The sequence below is a fragment of the Balaenoptera physalus genome (assembly GCF_965194825.1).
Source record: "Balaenoptera physalus genome assembly, chromosome: 10".
Taxonomy (NCBI): Eukaryota; Metazoa; Chordata; class Mammalia; order Artiodactyla; family Balaenopteridae; genus Balaenoptera; species Balaenoptera physalus.
The window spans coordinates 83657889-83679234 of NC_138889.1; the positions used below are offsets into that span (position 1 = coordinate 83657889).

Consider the following 21346-nt stretch of genomic DNA (forward strand, 5'->3'; position numbering starts at 1 on the left):
ACTTGGGTTGGCCAAAAAAGTTTGTTCGTTTTTTTCCGTAAGATGGCTCTAGTAGCCCTTAGTTGTCTTTCACTTCATTCGAAACAATTTTGTTAGATTGTATTGTGACAGCTGTCAAATCACCATGCATTAAAAAAAAACTTATCAAAATTGGTGAATTTTTGTATAGCCATTTAATATTGAAGATGGAAGGAAAAAAACAACATTTTCTGTATATTATGCTTTATTATTTCAAGAAAGGTAAAAACACAAATGAGATGCAAAAAAAAGATTAGCGCAGTGTATGGAGAAGGTGCTGTGACTGATCAAACGTGTCAAAGTGGTTTGCAAAGTTTTGTGCTGGAGATTGCTCGCTGGACAATGCTCCGTGGCCGGGTAGACCAGTTGAAGATGATAGCAATCAAATTGAGACATTAGTTAAGAACAATCAATGTTATACCACGCAGGAGATAGCCGACATACTCAAAATATCCAAATCAGGCGCTGAAAATCATTTGCACCAGCTTGGTTATGTTAATCGCTTTGATGTTTGTGTTCCACATAAGTTAGCGGAAAAAAACGTTCTTGACCATATTTCTGCATGCGATTCTCTAGTGAAACTAACAAAAACTTACATTTTTAAAACAAATTGTGACAGGTGATGAAAAGTGGATACTGTACAATAATGTGGAATGGAAGAGATTGTGGGGCAAGTTAAATGAACCACCACCAACCACACCAAACACCGGTCTTCATCCAAAGAAGGTGATATATGGTGGGATTGGAAGGGAACTCTTATTATGAGCTCCTTCCAGAAAACCAAACGATTAATTCCAACAAGTACTGCTCCCAATTAGACCAACTGAAAGCAGCACTTGACGAAAAGTGTCCAGAATTAGTCAACAGAAAATGCATAATCTTCCAGCAGGATAACGCAAGACTGCATGTTTCTTTGATGACCAGGCAAAAACTGTTGCAGCTTGGCTGGGAAGTTCTGATTCATCTGCCGTACTCCCCAGACATTGAACCTTCGGATTTCCATTTATCTCAGTCTTTACAAAATTCTCTTAAGGGAAAAAATTTCAATTCCCTGGAAGACTGTAAAAGGCACCTGGAACAGTTCTTTGCTCAAAAAGATAAAAAAGTTTTGGGAAGATGGAATTATGAAGAAAAATGGCAGAAGGTAGTGGAACAAAATGGTGAATACGTTCTTCAATAACATTCTTGGTGAAAATGAAAAATGTCTTTTATTTTTACTTAAAAACCGAAGGAACTTTTTGGCTAACCCAATACACTGCTATTCTATGTGAACATGAGAGTAAAATAAAATTATGCCTATTATCCACTGAACTGTATTTGAGCAAAATGCTCTTTTAATTTTCTTACTTAAAAGTAGAAAGGTATTAAAAAAAAAAACTGCTGAGTACATCCATACTAATCTTAGAATTGTCCTGGTAGAACTGTACATATATTCTATGAGTCTGAATTTACCATCACTAACAAGTTTCATTCTGATGCTTGGTGGTTTGGGCAGTTGAATTAACAGCTAGGTAAGATCTAACAGGGATTTTTCAGTTAGGCCAAGAATGATGTTTGGCAAATCTAGGAATGGACGAGATCTAAAGGACAGTGACATTCATTGAGTTTCTCTGTTCCAGGCGTTATACTATCTAGTTTATAATCGCGCGAACCCTTAATTCTCTCAACAATTCTGTGAGGTAAGCATTGTTACTTTCATTTTACAGGTCAGAAATTGAGGCTCCAATAGGTTCAAAAGCTTACACAATATGAGTAGCAAGACTATGATTCTAATCGAGGTTGATCTGACTCTATAGACCAAATCTTTATCCTTAAAGCTGTTATTGAAGGAGCAAAGCCTGTTGAGATGGAAATAGGCTACCTTATAGGATGTTCATTGATCTGGGAGTACCATGGCAGCCAAAAAGAAAAAAAAAAAAGAATCACAGGATCTGGAAAACAAGGTTACACACACACACACACACACACACACACACACACACACACACAGAGAGAGAGAGAGAGAAGAGAGATGGAGGTCATGGCGAAATAGGGGACACGCAAAGGACAACAACAAAATTATTTTCCTGGTAGTACTAGACATGTTAACAAGGTGCAATGTAGTATTTTTAAGGACGGATTCAGGTATTCCTTGGCAACCCCACTCTGATTGATGGTCAGGTCTTAAAGCTACCATATCCTTGTTACTTAAAGTCATTACAGTATGGTACCAACAATCAATCCAACATATTAACTACAGGAGAGAGAACTGTACTATTAGCAAGGCTATCTTTCTAATAATTAAGATCTCAGTTAGCTCATCACTTAAAATTTCTTGATGCATTTCCCTAAATTGAGGTAAATTGGAATGGCCTGACAAAGTGAATACTATTTCCTGTTACTACAATTTATTCTATTTGACCAGAGGTTGGTATTGCTTTGTCTCCTCCACCTGAAATTACCATCTAGGCCTGTTTAATATTGTTTGTTAATTACCAGATTTTACCCCATGGTGGCTTTTGTCATGGGTGTATAAGCCCATATTGTTAACAATTTGAAATAATATATGTTATTACTATTAAGGTTGATCTAGTTTTTGTGAGGGAAACTGACCAGCAGTATCTTCTTTTTTAGACTTTCTAAATTCAATTTGTACCCTCATATAAATAGTTGGTTACTTTACAGTCTTAGATTTAGTTAAGTTCCTGATATCTAGGCTCATTTAAATATCAGTCAGTAAGCCTTGTATCTTCTATACTGAAAAAAAAAAAATCAAGCAGTAATTTAAATTTGAACAAACTAAATCCAAAACATTTTCCATTATTTTAGTTTAGGAGAAATCTTCATAAGCAATAATAACTTCTTTCTGAATTAAAGGCTAGTAAAGCATTTTAACTTTCTGCTGCCCTTGACCTTAATGAATGTCACACACAGTCCCACTTGCCATAATCATGGGTATTTGAAATGGAAAATCTATTTCATTTGTGTAAGATTTCAGTCTGTGACTTTAAAAACCTCAGAAGACCTCTTAGACTATGTGTGTATGCCTGACTTTATGTCTCAGTACTCTGAAGTTTCACCTCTTGTCAATGAAAACTGACGTCAGTGAACTAATTGGCTCTTCTTCTGCGTAGGTACCCTGACATGCCCACCGCAGCTGATGTTGTGAACGCTTTAGATCAACAGGCACTTGCATCCATCCTGAGAACATACGGGGAGGAGAAGCACGCCAAGAAAATCGCTTCAGCAATCGTTCAGGCACGCAGCATCTACCCCATCACCAGAACCCAGCAGCTTGCCAGCATTGTTGCAGGTACCCTCATTAATTCTGAACAGTGTCTGAGAGAAGAAAAAAAAATATATACACACACACACACACACACACACACATCTATGTGCGTGTGTATATATATATATATATGAATCCCCCCAAACTCCCAGAGGGATTCATTTGTACTTGAAATCATGCAGGATAGAATCTTGCCTATCCTTCTCTTATGCCACCTTTCTTTGGATTTGCAAGCTTCCCCCCCTCCAACACCTCTCCCCCACACACAATTTTTAAAAATACACTGTAGTTTGCTGATTAGTTGAATAATAGAAATTTTTTGTGCATGAGGTGATTTATCATTTGTGCCTACCAAGGTGAAACGTGGAATGACAAGAGCAGAAGAATTTCTCTATCCATTACAGTGGTTGATAAGCATCCTGTATAAGATCTGACATTACCTCTCTTAGTTTCACAATTCTGCATTTTAATATTTTGGGCAAAAGGAGAATTGCATTGCCCAACTGCTAAAATAAAATCCAGTGACTCATACATCTATTCTAAACAACCAGCTAACAAAGGGTATGTGATGTATAGGTTATTCCACTTTGTGAATGCTAACTAAATCAGCCTGAGGGGCTTATTGAAACATTTCATCTTTTCTGCTGTTCACCACCATAAACCTCTTGAACCTAAGTATAGCTAGGAGGTGCTTTATTATAGCCTTTCTGTCTGAAGCCAAAGTTGTTTCACAGCTGTGTTCCATGATGAAAGTTTTCCAAGGCAAAAATATAACTCCTGCAGTTATTTAACAGAATTCCAGTGGTAAATTCTTCATCTTGTTGGACCATCTGAAACTCTACATCATTTTTATTTACCAAATGTAATAAGATTTTTTTTAGTAGTTCCTATTAAGTTACTTTAAGTAGCTAAAGATGTAGAAAAAAGGAATATTTGTATAGCTTATAAAAAGAACCTAATATTAGTTGCCTCTATCTTAATATTATACATAGTTTAAGGAATAAAACTTAATTATAAATTCACTCAGATTGCGATTTAGAGGTCATAAAGCAACTATTTTATAACAATTTAATAAAACTATATTCTATTTAGTTATTAAGAGTTGACCAAGTCCTTAATTTTTTAAGCTGCATACCTCAAGGCCTCAAAGCCCTTCCAACTTACCACTGAGATTCCTGTAGGAAAGTACAAGTAAAATCTTGCAGGTTATGTGAGCATAAAGTATTCCATGATTTTCTTCGCCAGAACGTTTATCCTAGCAGGCTGACATCACATTCACCCTGTCTTCTGTCCCTTCCTTTCTTCCTACTCCATACTCACTAACACATCTCCACCTTATCCTTTCTGTCATTCTTTAACTAGCTATGTTCTCTGTCTCCCATTTTGGAAAGAAGAGCAGTGAGAAGTCACATTTTTTTTTTTATTGATAAGAAAATCCAGAATTTTCTGTTCTGAAAATGAGGACTCGAGGTAGAGGGCATCCTAGAGATCATCCAGTCAAAAAGCCTCATCTGATAACTGAAGAAACTAAGGCTGAGGGAGGGTGAGCAATTTCCTCGAGAGTACAGTGGCAACGTCAATGCTGATCTAGAATTTGGAAGTTCGTGAATTTGAGGCATCATTAGGAATCTGCCTTTAAGAAATTAAGCTAACTTCTCTGTCTCCGAACCCTAATCTGTAAACTTGGGGAAATAACACTGTGGTATTAGATAGAAATTATTTGAAGATGTAGAATAGGTACATAAGTATTTTCAGAAAGATTATGATGTGAAAAGCATATTAGGGCTATGAAAAATGATATACTAAAAATGAGAATTTTCATGTATGTGTAGATAAAACCCAATTTTTGTAAATGCCATTAAAAAATTGAGTTCTCTATAATGAATCCATTTTTAAGGCTCATATCAGCCCATTTTAATACAACTTTATTGATGATAATATAATTCTTTGGAGAAGGGAAAAACAGAAAAAAATGGTTTTCCATTTTGTGCTTATTTATTCAAAAAATATCTTGGGAGAGGCTGCTATATACCAGGCATTTTACTAAGTACTGAAGATAGAATGGGGAGCAAATCAGATAGAACCTTTGTGTTCATGAAACTTACAGGCTAATAAGTGATGGAATAAAAACATGGGGTAATAAACTTGTACTTACAGTAGAAACACTCTTATTTATTGTAGTCTGAAGTTATGATTGTGTGGCTAATAGAAAGAGTTGCTTCAAGTGGAGAGTTATAGAACCTACACATATATGTATATATACACTATACATACATATATATAAATATATATATATATGGACATGATTGGGTCCTAACTGCAGTCCCACGAAATCCATTTTTACATAAACCACACCCATGGCATATATTCTTTTTTTTTTTTTTTAACATCTTTATTGGAGTATAATAGCTTTACAATGGTGTATTAGTTTCTGCTTTATAACAAAGTGAATCAACTATACATATACATATATCCCTGTATCTCCTCCCTCTTGCATCTCCCTCCCACCCTCCCTGTCCCACCTCTCTAGGTGGTCACAAAGCACTGAGTTGATCTCCCTGTACTATGTGGCTTCTTCGCACTAGCTATCTGTTTTACGTTCGGTAGTGTATGTATGTCCATGCCACTCAATCACTTTGTCCCAGCTTACCCTTCCCCCTCCCCGTGTCCTCAAGTCCATTCTCTACGTCTGCGTCTGTATTCCCGTCCTGCCCCTAGGTTCTTCAGAACCCTTTTTTTTTTTTTTTAGATTCCATATATATGTGTTAGCATACGGTCTTTGTTTTTCTCTTTCTGACTTACTTCACTCTGTATGACAGTCTCTAGGTCCATTCACCTCTCTACAAATAACTCAATTTCATTTCTTTTTATGGGTGAGTAATATTCCATTGTATGTATGTGCCACATTTTCTTTATACATTTATCTATTGATGGACACTTAGGTTGCTTACATGTCCTGGCTATTGTAAATAGAGCTGCAATGAACATTGTGGTACAAGACTCTTTTTGAATTATGGTTTTCTCAGGGTATATGCCCAGTAGTGGGATTGCTGGGTCGTATGGTAGTTCTATATTTAGTTTTTTAAGGAACCTCTATACTGTTCTCCATAGTGGCTCTATCAATTTATATTCCCACCAACAGTGCAAGAGGGTTCCCTTTTCTCCACACTCTCTCCAGCATTTATTGTTTGTAGATTTTTTGATGATGCCATGGCATATATTCTATAAGCTCTGATTTTATTTTTATTAAAATGAAGTAAGAATTTAAAGATACTTACAAAGTAATCTGAATGAGCATATTTTCTAGATTTTCATTATTTTTGTCTTAATAATTACCTCACCCACATCTAATTTGATTGCATTTTTATGTGACTCACCTTTATAAGAGAAAAGTTTCCAAAGTCTTCAACTTAGTATTCATGGAAACAGCAGCAGTCTTTCCTTTTGCATTCATATTTCACCAGTTCATGTGATATTTCATTAAACTATGTATTGACAATATAAGTGCTCTGGGCTGTAAACATACAGTTCTTTTGGTGGGAGCAGGACTATGTGGAATTCTAGGTAGTAGAATACAATTTGTTTAGTAGAGAAAGGGATTAATCTGTCAAGTACATTAAATAGAAGTCTCTTAAGAGAGCTGCTTCATAAGGAAATATGGGAAGCAATGGAGGGCCCAAGAAGGTTCCTATATTAGTTTCATAGTACTGCTGTAACAAAGTACCACATACTAGGTGGCTTAAAACAACAGAAAGTTATTCTTTCACAGTTCTAGAGGCTAGAAGTCCCAAACCAAGGTATCAGCAGGGCTCTGGGGGAAGAGCTTCCTTGACTATTCCTAGTATCTGGTGGTTGCCAGCAGTCCTTGGTATCCTTGGCTTGTAGATGCATCACTAAATCTCTGCCTCCATCGTCACATGGTGTTCTCCCTGTTCATCTGTCTTTGTGTCCATATTTCCCTTATTATAAGGACACCAGTCATGTTTGATATAAGGCCCACCCTAATCCAGTATATACTCATCTTAATTTGATTATATCTGCAAAGTTCCTATTTCTAAATAAAGTCACACTCACTGGTTTCCGGTGGACATGAACTATGGGGGACACTGTTCAACCCCATACAGTTCCTAAGCAATATCTTTATTTAACAAACATGTATTTTAGCAGGCTATAATATTCAGTGATTATATTTGAATGTCTTTTCTGGTTCTTAATAAATTCATACTAAACCTGTTCATTATTATCAAGCACTTTGGGAAATATGCCACTGTTCCTGACACATAGTAAAAGGCACGTATGGATGAAAATATAAATCACTTCCTTTGCTTTCAAAAAGCTAATCATCTATCAGAACAAGAAGGACCACCACACTTGTAATCACAATATACTTAGTGGAATTATATAATAATTAAAGTGATTAAGCTGTATTTATAAAACCTAAAGCCTAGTGCCTTTTGCTAGTACAAATAACTACAGTTCTAGTATTCTTCCAGATCATGGGAGCTCCAGAAGACAGGTTTGGGGCTCTAGGATGGAATAGAACACTTACAACTACCATGAATTTCTTTGTAAATTACCAAGTCAGCAATTTGTAAGGTAATTCCAAAAACAACCTGAAGGACTTCACTGATTATATGCACTATTCAGACCTCCTAGCCAGGAATTTTCATATAAATAACACATATACAGTGTTGTATTATATAGTGTTCCCTTCACTGAAGTTCCCTACACCTACCCTTTCCTGTGGCTAATGTCAGCTCTTCCTTTTGAGCTTAGTTGAAATGTCACTTCCTTTAGAAGTTTTTTCCAGTCCTACACAAATTAGTTGAGATTCTCTTCTTTTTGCTCCCATAGCACTGTATTAGCCTGTCACAGCATTTATGCTGTTCTTGTTGCTTGTTTACTATTTATCTTTTCCTCTAGACCTATACTGTCCAATACAATTGCCACTAGCCACATGTGTCTGTGGAGCTCTTGAAATGTGGTTGCTCTAAATTGAGAGGTGCCATATATGCAAACTACACACCAGATTTTGAAGCTTAGTTTGAATAAAGAATTTAATATGTCTCAAAAAATTTTACGTGCATTATATGTTGAAATGGAAACAGTGAATCTCCCATACCAAAATGGTCTAACAACGTTAACACTGAAGTACTCAGGTAAATTAGAAAACACACATTGCCCTCCCTTATAATTTTGGGATACTCTGAAGAAAAATAATACTCTGATAAAATATTTTAACTAATAAGAATCTTTAAAGATGGGAAATGGTACATATAAAAATAATCAAGCTCCTCAGGAAAGAAATTTATGCACTTAATTTTGACAAAATGGCTGTGGTTTTAGATTTTGCAGAATTAATGTATATCCGATTTGTGTAGGCTTAAAAATGGTATTGGTTCTGGATATCCCTTTGAATAATAAGGTCTGATTATTTTCCTCAATAAGCTGTTCATATTTCATTAGAGCTATTTTGTATTCCATTTCTCTTTCAATTCTCTGGATACATCAGGGAAAAAAAAAGTCCTTTAATATTAAATTCAGTAGGTGAAATGAAAGACTTCATTTAATTGTTTATGATTTTCAAAACTATTTAGAATTCATCCTAGATCAAAATAAATGTATGTGATAAACTTGAAAAAAATAATAACCTTAATTATTAAATTAAATCTAGTTTAATGTGAAGTTCTTAGTTCAAGTCCTGGTTCTACAGCTTGCTTTCTGTGTAAACTTGAACAGTTCTAGACCTTATCTTTCTCATCTTGAAATGGAAGTGAATAATATTTATGATGATGATCACTGTTATTTAGCAAACATAACCCTACTAATTATATTTTACTTAAATGAATATTGAAATTCACTTGCAGTTTCCAAGCTCATGCAAAAATCAAAGAAGTATACTGATCACTTTTCAGGTCGTTGGGTTTTAGATTCAAATTCACAAAATAGATAATTAATCCATTGATTATCAGTGACTTATACTATCAATTTTTCAATGGGAAAAAGGCGACGGGAGGAAGCTTCTTAGATATGTCTGATTCTTGTTGATTAAATGTATAGACATTATTCCCTGACTAAAACTTTTATGTAACCTTTATTCTGACTCATGTACTGGGTACATGGCCAGAGCTTAATGAATGCCTGTTGAACAAATAAATCAATAAAAAGATGTATATGTTCTCAGCCAAAGTAAAATAAAAATTCAGGAAAAAAAATTGTAAGCTGTTAGGTGTTACTGAGAATCAATTGTACTCTGCCCTTCACATTGAAGAGTGAGAGACCTAAGCATCAAAGTCCTCAGTATCAGTTAAAGCAGCGTGAGGAATAGGTGAGACTCCCCAAGACATGGAATCAAAAATCCTGAAGTTCTATTTCTGGTTTTGCGATTTATTTGCTTTGTGAACTTAAATAAGTCACTTATCTTCTCTGATCCTTATTTTTTCATCTGGAAAAGAGGGATAACTAGTAACTGCTATGACCAATAAATGAGATGATATTTGGAAAGTTCTCTGTGAATTTTAAAGTGTAAATATACTTGTAAGCATTTTATTGTCTTCTCTATCCAGAACTAGGGTGATCCAGAGAGCAAATAAGTGCACTAGTTAGAACCCTGAGTGTGGTCTTCTACCCTGGAATTCCTGTCCACAGCCAAGTAGTGTGATCTCTGATAGGCTGGTTGCTTCATTCCAAGCTGTTCTTCCCTTAGAGGTTATGTGAGTTTTAGAAAGAATAATCATCTTTTTCTGCATTGGTAAATATAAGGTGTATCTTTCCACAGTAGCATTGATGGCTCATGCCTCAACTTGTGTTTGAAATCACTGTCTTTTCCCAGCAAAATTTTGTTAATTCAGAGAGAAACCTTTGAAATAAAAAATAAAGCATTCATTAAGAAATGGGCATTGCTGTCAAATTTTAGTGGAACAGAAACTTTTTCCTGATAAAGCTAATCAGACTAGTTTGCCATCCCTTTTCTGTTTTAATAACCTACATGTTGCTTCCTCCATCTTCCCCAAAAAGCACTCTTTGTATTAATGTTGCCATAATTAAGGAATAAATGAAGATGTCAGAGTTCAATTATCACTCTAGTGGAGAACGGTATGGTCAAGCCTACAGCTGAATCTGGATGGCTTGCCAGTGAGTCATAGTTGTCATTGCTACTGCCTATGATAGTACACTTATTCTTCTGTCATTTTAAATTTCTTGAATTCAATCTGTTATACACTGTGTGTATTGGTATGGTAACTTCATGCCAACTAAATTAGCAAATGACATTTCATAAGTAAACTTATTTCTTTTTTTAAAAATTTAATTTAATTAATTTATTTTTTATACAGCAGGTCCTTATTATTTATCTATTTTATACATATTAGTGTATATATGTCAATCCAATCTCCCAATTCATCCCAACACCACCCCACCCCCTGCTTTCCCCCACTGGTGTCCATACGTTTGTTCTCTACATGTATGTCTCTATTTCTGCCTTGCAAACCGGTTCATCTGTACCACTTTTCTAGATTCCACATATATGTGTTAATATACGATATTTTTTTTTCTCTTTCTGACTTACTTCACTCTGTATGACAGTCTCTAGGTCCATCCACGTCTCTACAAATGACCCAATTTCGTTCCTTTTTATGGCTGAGTAATATTCCATTGTATAGATGTCCCACATCTTCTTTATCCATTCGACTGTCAGTGGGCATTTAGATTGCTTCCATGAGCTGGCACTATTGTAAATAGTGCTGCAGTGAACATTGGGGTGCATGTGTCTTTTTGAATTACGGTTTTCTCTGGGTATATGCCCAGTAGTGGGATTGCTGAGTCATATGGTAATTCTATTTTTAGTTTTTTTAAGGAACCTCCATACTGTTCTCCATAGTAGCTGTATCAATTTACATTCCCACCAACATGCAAGAAGGTCCCCTTTCCTCCACACCCTCTCCAGGATTTGTTGTTTGTAGATTTTCTGATGATGCCCATTCTAACTGGTGTGAGGTGATACCTCATTGTAGTTTTGATTTGCATTTCTCTAATAATTAGTGATGTTGAGCAGCTTTTCATGTGCTTCTTGGCCACCTGTATGTCTTCTTTGGAGAAATGTCTATTTAGGTCTTCTGCCCATTTTTGGATTGGGTTGTTTGTTTTTTTAATATTGAGCTGTATGAGCTGTTTATATATTTTGGAGATTAATCCTTTGTCCATGATTCATTAGCAAATATTTTCTCCCATTCTTAGGGTTGTCTTTTCATATTGTTTATAGTTTCCTTTGCTGTCCAAAAGCTTTGAAGTTTCATTAGGTCCCATTTGTTTATTTTTGATTATATTTCCATTACTCTTGGAGGTGGATCAAAAAAGATCTTGCTCTGATTTATGTCAAAGAGTGTTCTTCCTATGTTTTCCTCTAAGAGTTTTATAGTGTCTGGTCTTACATTTAGGTCTCGAATCCATTTTGAGTTTATTTTTGTGTATGGTGTTAGGGAGTATTCTAATTTCATTGTTTTACATGTAGCTGTCCAGTTTTCCCAGCACCACTTACTGAAGAGACTGTCTTTTCTCCATTGTATATCCTTGCCTCCTTTGTCATAGATTAGTTGACCATAGGTGCGTCGGTTTACCTCTGGGCTTTCTATCTTGTTCCATTGATCTATGTTTCTGTTTTTGTGCCAGTACCATATTGTCTTGATTACTGTAGCTTTGTAGTATAGTCTGAAGTCAGGGAGTCTGATTTCTCCAACTCTGTTTTTTTCCCTCAAGACTGCTTTGGCTATTCAGGGTCTTTTGTGTCTCCATACACATTTTAAGATTTTTTGTTCTAGTTCTGTAAAAAATGCCATTGGTAATTTGATACGGATTGCATTGAGTCTGTGGATTGCTTTGGGTAGTAGAGTCATTTTCCCAGTATTGATTCTTGCAATCCAAGAACACGGTGTATCTCTCCATCTCTTTCTGTCATCTTTGATTTCTTTCATCAGTGTATTATAGTTTTCTGAGTATAGGTCTTTTACCTCCTTAGGTAGGTTTATTCCTAGGTATTTTATTCTTTTTGTTACAGTGCTGAATGGGATTGTTTCCTTAATTTCTCTTACAAATTTTTCATCAGTAGTGTATAGGAATACAAGAGATTTCTGTGCATTGATTTTACATCCTGCTACTTTACCAAACTCATTGATTAGCTCTAGTAGTTTTCTCATGGCATCTTTAGGATTCTCTGTGTATACTATCATGTCATCTGCAAACAGTGACAGTTTTACTTCTTCTTTTCCAATTGTATTCCTTTAATTTCTTTTTCTTCTCTGATTCCCATGGCTAGGACTTCCAAAACTATGTTGAATAATAGCGGCGAGAGTGGACATCCTTGTCTTGTTCCTGAACTTAGAGGAAATGCTTTCAGTTTTTCACCATTCAGAATGACGTTTGCTGTGGGTCTGTCATATATGGCCTTTATTATGTTGAGGTAGGTTCCCTCTATGCCCACTTACTGGAGAGTTTTTATCATAAATTGGTGTTGAATTTTGTCAAAAGCTTTTTCTGCATCTATTGAGATGATCATATAGTTTTTATTCTTCAATTTGTTAATATGGTGTATCACATTGATTGATTTGCATATATTGAAGAATCCTTGCATCCCTGGGATAAATCCCACCTGATCATGGTGTATGATCCTTTTAATGTTTTGTTGGATTCTGTTTGCTACTATATTGTTGAGGAATTTTGCATCTATATTCATCCTTGATATTGGTCTGTCATTTTCTTTTTTTGTAGTATCTTTATCTGGTTTTGGTATCAGGGTGATTGTGGCTTCGTAGAATGAGTTTGGGAGTGTTCCCTCCTTTGCAGTTTTTTGGAAGAGTTTAAGAAGGATCATTGTTAGCTCTTCTCTAAATGTTTGATAGAATTCACCTGTGAAGCCCATCTGGTCCTGGACTTTTGTTTCCTGGAAGATTTTTAATCACAGTTTCAATTTCATTACTTGTGATAGGTCTGTTCATATTTCCTATTTCTTCCTGGTTCAGTCTTGGAAGGTTATACCTTTCTAAGAATTTGTCCATTTCTTCCAGGTTGTCCATTTTATGGGCATAGAGTTGTTTGTAGTAGTCTCTTAGGATGCTTTGTATTTCTGTGGTGTCTGTTGTAACTTCTCCTTTTTCATTTCTAATTTTATTGATTTGAGTCCTCTCCCTCTTTCTTGATGAGTCTGGCTAATGGTTTATCAATTTTGTTTATCTTCTGAAAGAACCAGCTTTTTGTTTTATTTATCCTTGCTATTGTTTTCTTTGTTTCTATTTCATTTATTTCTGCTCTGATCTTTATGATTTCTTTCCTTCTACTAACTGGGTTTTGTTTGTTCTTTTTTCTCTAGTTCCTTTAGGTGTAAGTTTAGATAGTTTATTTCAGATTTTTCTTGTTTCTTGAGGTGAGCTTGAATTGCTATAAACTTCCCTGTTAGAACTGCTTTTGCTGCCTCCCATAGGCTTTGGATCATTGTATTTTTATTTTAATTTGTCTCTAGGTATTTTTCGATTTTCTCTTTGAGTTCTTCAGTGATCTCTTTGTTATTTAGTTATTGTCTAGCCTCCATGTGTTTGTGTTTTTTGCGTTTTTTTCCCTGTAATTTATTTCTAATCTCATAGCGTTGTAGTCACAAAGGATGCTTGATATGATTTCAATTTTCTTAAACTTACCAAGGCTTGATTTGTAACCCAAGATGTGACCTATCCTGGAGAATGTTCCATGTGCACTTGAGAAGAAAGTGTATTCTGCTGTTTTCGGTTGGAATGTCCTATAAATGTCAGTTAAATCTATCTGGTCTATTGTGTCATTTAAGTTTATATTTCCTTATTAATTTTCTGTCTGTATCATCTGTCCATTGGTGTAAGTGAGGTGTTAAAGTCCCCCACTATTATTGTGTTACTGTCTATTTTCTCTTTTATAGCTGTTAGCAGTTGCGTTATATATTGAAGTGCTCCTATGTTGGGTGCATATATATTTATAATTGTTATATCTTCTTCTTGGATTGATCCATTGATCATTATGTAGTGTCCTTCCTTGTCTCTTGTAACATTCTTTATTTTAAAGTCTCTTTTTTCTGATATGAGTATTGCTACTCCAGCTTTCTTTTGATTTCCATTTGCATGGAATATCTTTTTCCATCCCCTCACTTTCAGTCTGTACGTGTCCCTAGGTCTGAAGCGGGTCTCTTGTAGACAGCATATGTATGGGTCTTGTTTCTGTATCCATTCAATGAGCCTGTGTGTTTTGGTTGGAGCATTAATTATTCACATTCAAGGTAATTATTGATATATATGTTCCTATTACCATTTTCTTAATTGTTTTGGGTTTGTTTTTGTAGGTCCTTTTCTTCTCTTGTTTCCCACTTAGAAAAGTTCCTTTAGCATTTGTTGTAGAGCTGGTTTGGTGGTACTGAATTCTCTTAGCTTTTGCTTGTCTGTAAAGCTTTGATTTCTCTGTCGAATCTGAGTGAGATCCTTGCTGGGTCGAGTATTCTTGGTTGTAGGACTTCCTTTTCATCACTTTAAATATGTCATACCACTTCCTTCTGGTTTGTAGAGTTTCTGCTGAGAAATCAGCTATCAACCTTATGGGAGTTCCCTTGTATTTTATTTTTTGTTTTTCCCTTGTTGCTTTTAACAATTTTTCTTTGTCTTTAATTTTTGTCAATTTGATTAGTATGTGTCTCGGCATATTTCTCCTTGGGTTTATTCTGCCTGGGACTCTCTGCACTTCCTGGACTTGGGTGGCTATTTCCTTTCCCAAGTTAAGGAAGTTTTTGACTGTAATCTCTTCAAATATTTTCTTGGGTCCTTTCTCTCTCTCTTCTCCTTCTGGGACCCCTATAATACGAATGTTGGTGCATTTAACGTTGTCCCAGAGGTCTCTTAGGCTGTCTTCATTCCTTTTCATTCTTTTTTCTGTATTCTGTTCTATGGCAGTGAATTCTTCCTCAGTTATTCTGTTATTGATTCCTTCTAGTGTATTTTTCATTTCTGTTATTGTATTGTTCATCTCTGTTTGTTTGTTCTTTAATTTTTCTAGGTGTTTGTTCTTTAATTCTTCTAGTTCTTTATTAAACATTTCATGCATCTTCTCAATCTTTGCCTCCATTCTGTTTCTGAGGTCGTGGATCATCTTCACTATCATTATTCTGAATTCTTTTTCTGGAAGGTTGCCTATCTCCACTTCATTTAGTTGTTTTTCTGGGATTTTATCTTGTTCCTTCAGCTGGTACATAGTCCTCTGCCTTTTCATTTTGTCTGTCTTTCTGTGAATGTGGTTTTCATTCCACAGGCTGCAGGATTGTAGTTCTTCTTGCTTCTGCTGTCTGCCCTATGGTGGATGAGGCTATCTAAGAGGCTTGTGCAAGCTTCCTGTTGTGAGGGACTGCTGGTGGGTAGAGCTGGGTGTGGCTCTGGTGGACAGAGCTCAGTAAAACTTTAATCCATTTGTCTGCTGATGGGTGGAGCTGAGTTCCCTCCCTGTTGGTTGTTTGGCCTGAGGCAACCCAGCACTGTAGCGTACAGGCCCTTTGGTGGGGCTAATAGCAGACTCCAGAAGGGCTCACACCAAAGAGTACTTCCCAGAACTTTTGCTGCCAGTGTCCTTGTCCCCACGGTGAGCCACAGCCACCCCTGCCTCTGCAGGAGACCCTCCAACACTAGCGGGTAGGTCTGGTTCAGTCTCCTATGGGGTCACTGCTCCTTCTCCTGGGTCCTGATGCACACACTACTTTTTGTGTGCCCTCCAAGAGTGGAGTCTCTGTTTCCCCCAGACCTGTCAAAGTCCTGCAGTCAAATCCAGCTAGGCTTCAACATCTGATTCTCTGGGAATTCCTCCTCCTGTTGCTGGAACCCCAGGTTGGGAAGCCTGACATGGGGCTCAGAACCTTCACTCCAGTGGGTGGACTTCTGTGGTATACTTCTTCTCCAGTTTGTGAGTCACGCACCCAGCTGTTATGGGATTTGATTTCATTGTGATTGCACCTCTCCTACAGTCTCATTGTGGCTTCTCCTTTGTCTTTGGATGTGGGGTGTCTTTTTTGGTGAGTTCCAGTGTCTTCCTGTCGATGATTGTTCAGCAGCTTGTTGTGATTCCAGTGCTCTCACCAGAGGGAGTGAAAGCATTTTTTTTTTAGTCTGCCCAGTAAACTTATTTCTTATTTTAATAAGTGATCTTTCTGAGAGACATTCTGTACAAGAAGTCCAACTCAAAAGAGAATGAAATGAAATGTGGAAAAAAAAAGAAAGACTAAAACCTTAAAATCTTTCTCCTAAAAAATCTAGCTATCCTCAGTTTGAAGTACCAAGTAAGAAGCAGGAAATGCCAATCCCAAGTGACTGTGGCCCAACCATAATTTAATAGTAATAATGCTAGCTCACACTTTTTGAACAAATACTAGAAACTATCCTAAATTATTTTCCAGTGTTAACTCAGTCCTCACAACTACCCATAAGGCCAGTACTGTTTTTATCCCCATTTTACAGATGAGGAACTGAAGCACAAAGAGGCTAGATAACTTGTCTCTTGTCAAGTGGAGCTGGAATTGAAAGCTAGTAATTTCACTCTAGACCCTGTGCTCTTATTTATGACACTACTCTAAATCCCTTTCTTATGATTAAGGTACAGCATGAATTGCTGCTGGAGAATGCTGATAGCTCAGTCTTCCAGGATCTCACACACTCATATAGGAAACAGTCATGTAAGCAACTCACTCTGTCACCCTGTAATAAATGCTATGTATAACAGAGTCAAGAACAAAAATGTATGGAAATCCAGAGAAAGGAGCAACTGATTTTGATGTGCTGAGAAGGTTTGAGTTATTGAGGAGAGGGTTTGGGTAGAAGTTATAGACAAAGAGACGTTTGAGTTGGGCCTTTTAGGGGGAGAGTGATGGCTGTTTATAGAAAAGAACCTGGCCCCCAGTAGAAACTTATTAATTACAGAAATGAAAAAAATCAATGAACAAATAAATGAAGAAGCAGGTAAGATGTCAGAGGGCTGTGAGGAACAGAAGACAGGCAATTGAGGGTCCTATCCCAGGACCCAACACACTTCAAATCCCTGGGATTCTCCATTATCTTGGGATCTTCTATCCTAAATGTGACCTCGAATTGGGTCAGATTGTTAATTTAGAATAACCAGGTCCTCAAGGTTTTCCTGATTATAGCTGAATTTCAAACTGCTTCTATGGGACAAGAGACGGGAAATGCATCCTTTTACCTCATTACTCCATTTCTTATTATTTTATACTTTGTATGCTTCTGCAAGTGAAAATCAAAGTGATATGCTGGCATTATAGCAGTTTTCCCATTGGTATTAATTTTGTAAGGATGCATATAAATAGCCTGGCCATTTTGTCCTTCTCTCTATAAATTTAAAAAAAGAAAAAGAGAAAAGAAGAGGAAGAGGAAGAAGAAGAAGAAATGTTATTTGTTCCTGTAACTAGTTATTGAGCAGTTTTAAAAATTTGGTGGTAAATATGAGAGCTCTCTATTTGAGAATCAAGATCAAGCAGACTTATATATTAATTGTACTACCATTTTGTTTCTGAGATTGACATGATTCAGATCTTGTCTAGGTATTTTGTAAGTATAATAACAAGTCTTTACTTCACCCCCAAAGTACTAAGAGGATCAACAGTATGCAGCACCATTCCTAAAAGTAGTAGTTTCAGATGTCAGTGATTATATGTTGGGAATATTCTTTGAAGACAAGCATCTGTTTTCATTTTCAGAGTTTAAAATGTTCAAATCATCCCAAAAGAATGTCAAAGAAAGAGAACCCCAAATGTTAATAGGTTGACAGAGATCAACAATTATATTTCTAGGGCTGGGAGGAGAAATAGTGAATGAAATAGTAGTTTTGATGTCCAAACTTTAATCATAACTAAAAATTAAGAATAATACTTCAAAATTATTTTCTGTGATATCTTTTGCTTTGTGCCAACACTGAGATATTATAGAATATTTGGAAAAGGTATTCCTCGAATTGAAAATAGTAGGAATCTATACTAACTTTTCATATGTTCTTATCTTTTCCTCATCCCTTTATTTTTGTTAAGAATATTAACAGTTTTGCCATTTTTCAAACATTTTAATTTATTTTATCCCTTTAATGTTTGTGTGGCTATATGTTGCTTCACATATTTTTTTATTACTTGGAATCACTGCTACCATATTATAAACTGGAGAACAGATAATTTCCCTTTACATTTGTATGTAGTACCCATCTGCATATCGCACTCAGTAAGCAATAGAAAATATTTACTGACTTCCTACATTATCCTAATATAAAATTATCCATTTAATGACTTTCTTATCAGCTGGACTATTAACTCTATAAGAGCAAAGATTAGATATATCTTCTTTATTGTGTGATCCTCAAGACCTAATATAGTATTTGGCTTATAATACATGTTCAGTTAGTACTTCTTGAATGAATAAATTAATGTCCATTTCTTTATAGTTTTTATGATGTTTAGAAAATAGATGAGATTAGAGACAACTAATAGAAGTCTTATAACCAACTAATTTCTTCAGCATATAGGCACTTTCTATTGTTAGGTAGACTCAGACCTACAATGATAAGAGAAACTACAATAATTTTTTTGACACTTGTAATATCTTTCCTGTTCTCTAAAGGGTGAATTGGGTTCAATATGCCATACAATGCTGGGTCAGTCTTCTATATTTTCAATTTCTTCATTAGCAAAGCAGAGAATTTGAACTAACATTGAGATGAGACATCTGTTTCACATATACATTATATATTAATTTAATCATCAGTGTTTGTTGTGAGTCCACTTTGTGCTAGGCACTAATGAAGTCACATGAATGATTAAGACAAAGCTTTCATCTTGTAAGAATTAACAAAAAAAATGATCTTTCCTAGTTAATAGTCTTCACAGTTAGTGCTTATTTGGATATATCAACATGTTTACTTTTTTTTTCCCTTAGCTACAATTCCCACTCCTTTCTGAGCAGTTTCCTTCTTACCCAAGTACATATTTTGAGATATTTCAGTGAAGATCTATGAGAGATACATTCTCATACTTTGTTTAAATCTGTCTTTATTTTGCCCTAACTTTTAAATGATAATTTATTTGTGTATAGAATCAAGAGGTTTATAGTTATTTTCACTTAATACTTTGAAGATATTATTCCATTGTCTCTTGACATCTGTTATGGTCGAGAAAAAGTCTAATTGTCATTATTTTATAGTTGGTCCTTTTCTTTTTCTTGTTACCTTTCAGATTGTCCTCTCATTGATGTTTAATTGTGACGTGGTTGGTTGTGACTCAATTTTTATTGGTCATTAATGAAACAGAATGAACTTCTTTAATATTTCTTCAATCCTGGAAATATCAGACATTATTTCTTCCCATATTTACTTTCTCTCATTCTCCCAACTCCTATGCAACAGTTATTCACCATGTCACTCACATTTCCCATGTCTTTGTCTCTCTATGTTACAATCTAGGTAAGATTCTTTTCTGGTCCACTAAGTCTCTCTTAAGATATATCTAAGCTGCTGTTTAACCCATTTGTTGAATTCAGTAGTTGCTTCTTAAACTTCTAATTTTTTTCTAAGTACTCTTGTTCTTATTGTTTCATTATAGCCTTTATTGATTATTTAAAATCTTAATTTATTTTAAATATATAAATATATATAGTTATATCATATTCATGCTCATTTTTTCTATTTTCTCCAGTTCTTCCTATTTGTTTCATCTGCTGATTTTAGACACACACACACACACACACACACACACACATACATACCCCTTTGGGAACCCTGCATGTGATTTAATGCCTCCTTCTTCATTTCTTCCCTTCCTCTTTCCTACCCAATCACCTACCAGATAAACAAAAAGTGTCATGTTAGTAAGTTCTTTTAGGTTGCTGAAGTCAAAGACACATTTAAGCAAACTTAAGTAATAAAGGATTGTTATTCTAAGCTTTGCCTGATAATTAAAAGGAATTGTTATAAGACTATTCATGTTAATAAGAAAGTTATCTAAGCGACATAGCCTGTTCTCTGAGAGACTAGAATATGACTCAGGAGCTGTTCAGGATACTACACAACTTCACACTAGACTATCACGTTGTAGCCTCAACAGGAAACAGCTTTGGCTCTGTGCTCTCGTAAATTGTCATTATTTTGGTTTGGCTACTCTTTATCTCCAACTTCTATGATTAACTTTTTTTTTTAGGGTTACTAGTTTCTGCTTACTCAGATCTTTTAATCTATTTTTACTGCCTCATGTCTTCTACGTATATGTGCTTTTACTGTATGTTTTAGTAAACATACACTCATGTAATAGACGCCCCCTCAGAGTCATAATTATTGAAATAATGCTTCAAAGAAAAAGTAGTTCCTGAAAAAGTCCATAACTAGTGGTAAGTTTTTTGTTTTGGGGGGGGGGTTGCCTTTAAAAGAAAGGTTTATTTGTGTCTATTTGCCTTTAAAAAAAAGGTCTATTTGGGAATTCCCCGGATGTCCAGTGGTTAGGGCTCTGCACTTCCACTGCAGGGGGCATGGGTTCGATTCCTGGTCAGGGAACTAAGATTCCACATGCCACGCTGTGCAGCCAAAGGGAAAAAAAAAAAAAAAGATCTATTTGTGCCTACCTATTGTAAACAAGTGTTGAGAGATTCATTGTATAACTATTGTATAACAGTTCTAGTGTGTCACCAAAGCATGATAAAATTTACAGTTTCCCAGAATTTCCAGTGGCAGTGAAATTGCTTCTCTGTCCAAGACAAATGGCCTTGTTTTGAGATCCTCCCACCTACCACCAAATATAAGGCTACTTCTATTGAAACTTCTTTCCTTCTCTCTATAGTGTCAGCCTTAGCAGGTTCATCAGATAGAAAGATAGATAGATAGATAGATAGATAGATAGATAGATAGATAGACACATAGATACATAGATAGATAGACACATAGTTAGATACATAGACAGACAGACAGACATGGCTCTGGCTTAGATCACATTTCTAAGCTCTACTCCCACATTTCCAGTGGCCTGCAGGACATTTCTAC

General features: G+C 35.7%; 1 protein-coding gene across 8 annotated transcripts in view; it reads left to right on the plus strand.

The window, feature by feature from the left end:
- METTL15 (methyltransferase 15, mitochondrial 12S rRNA N4-cytidine) overlaps window positions 1–21346 on the plus strand; it is a 372683-nt gene that overhangs the window by 153722 nt on the left and 197615 nt on the right. For all 8 annotated transcript variants that reach the window (XM_082476635.1, XM_082476636.1, XM_082476638.1 and 5 more), the window contains one exon: window positions 3132–3310. In XM_082476635.1, coding sequence (XP_082332761.1) covers window positions 3132–3310 — 179 coding nt within the window. The remainder of the gene's footprint in view (window positions 1–3131; window positions 3311–21346) is intronic.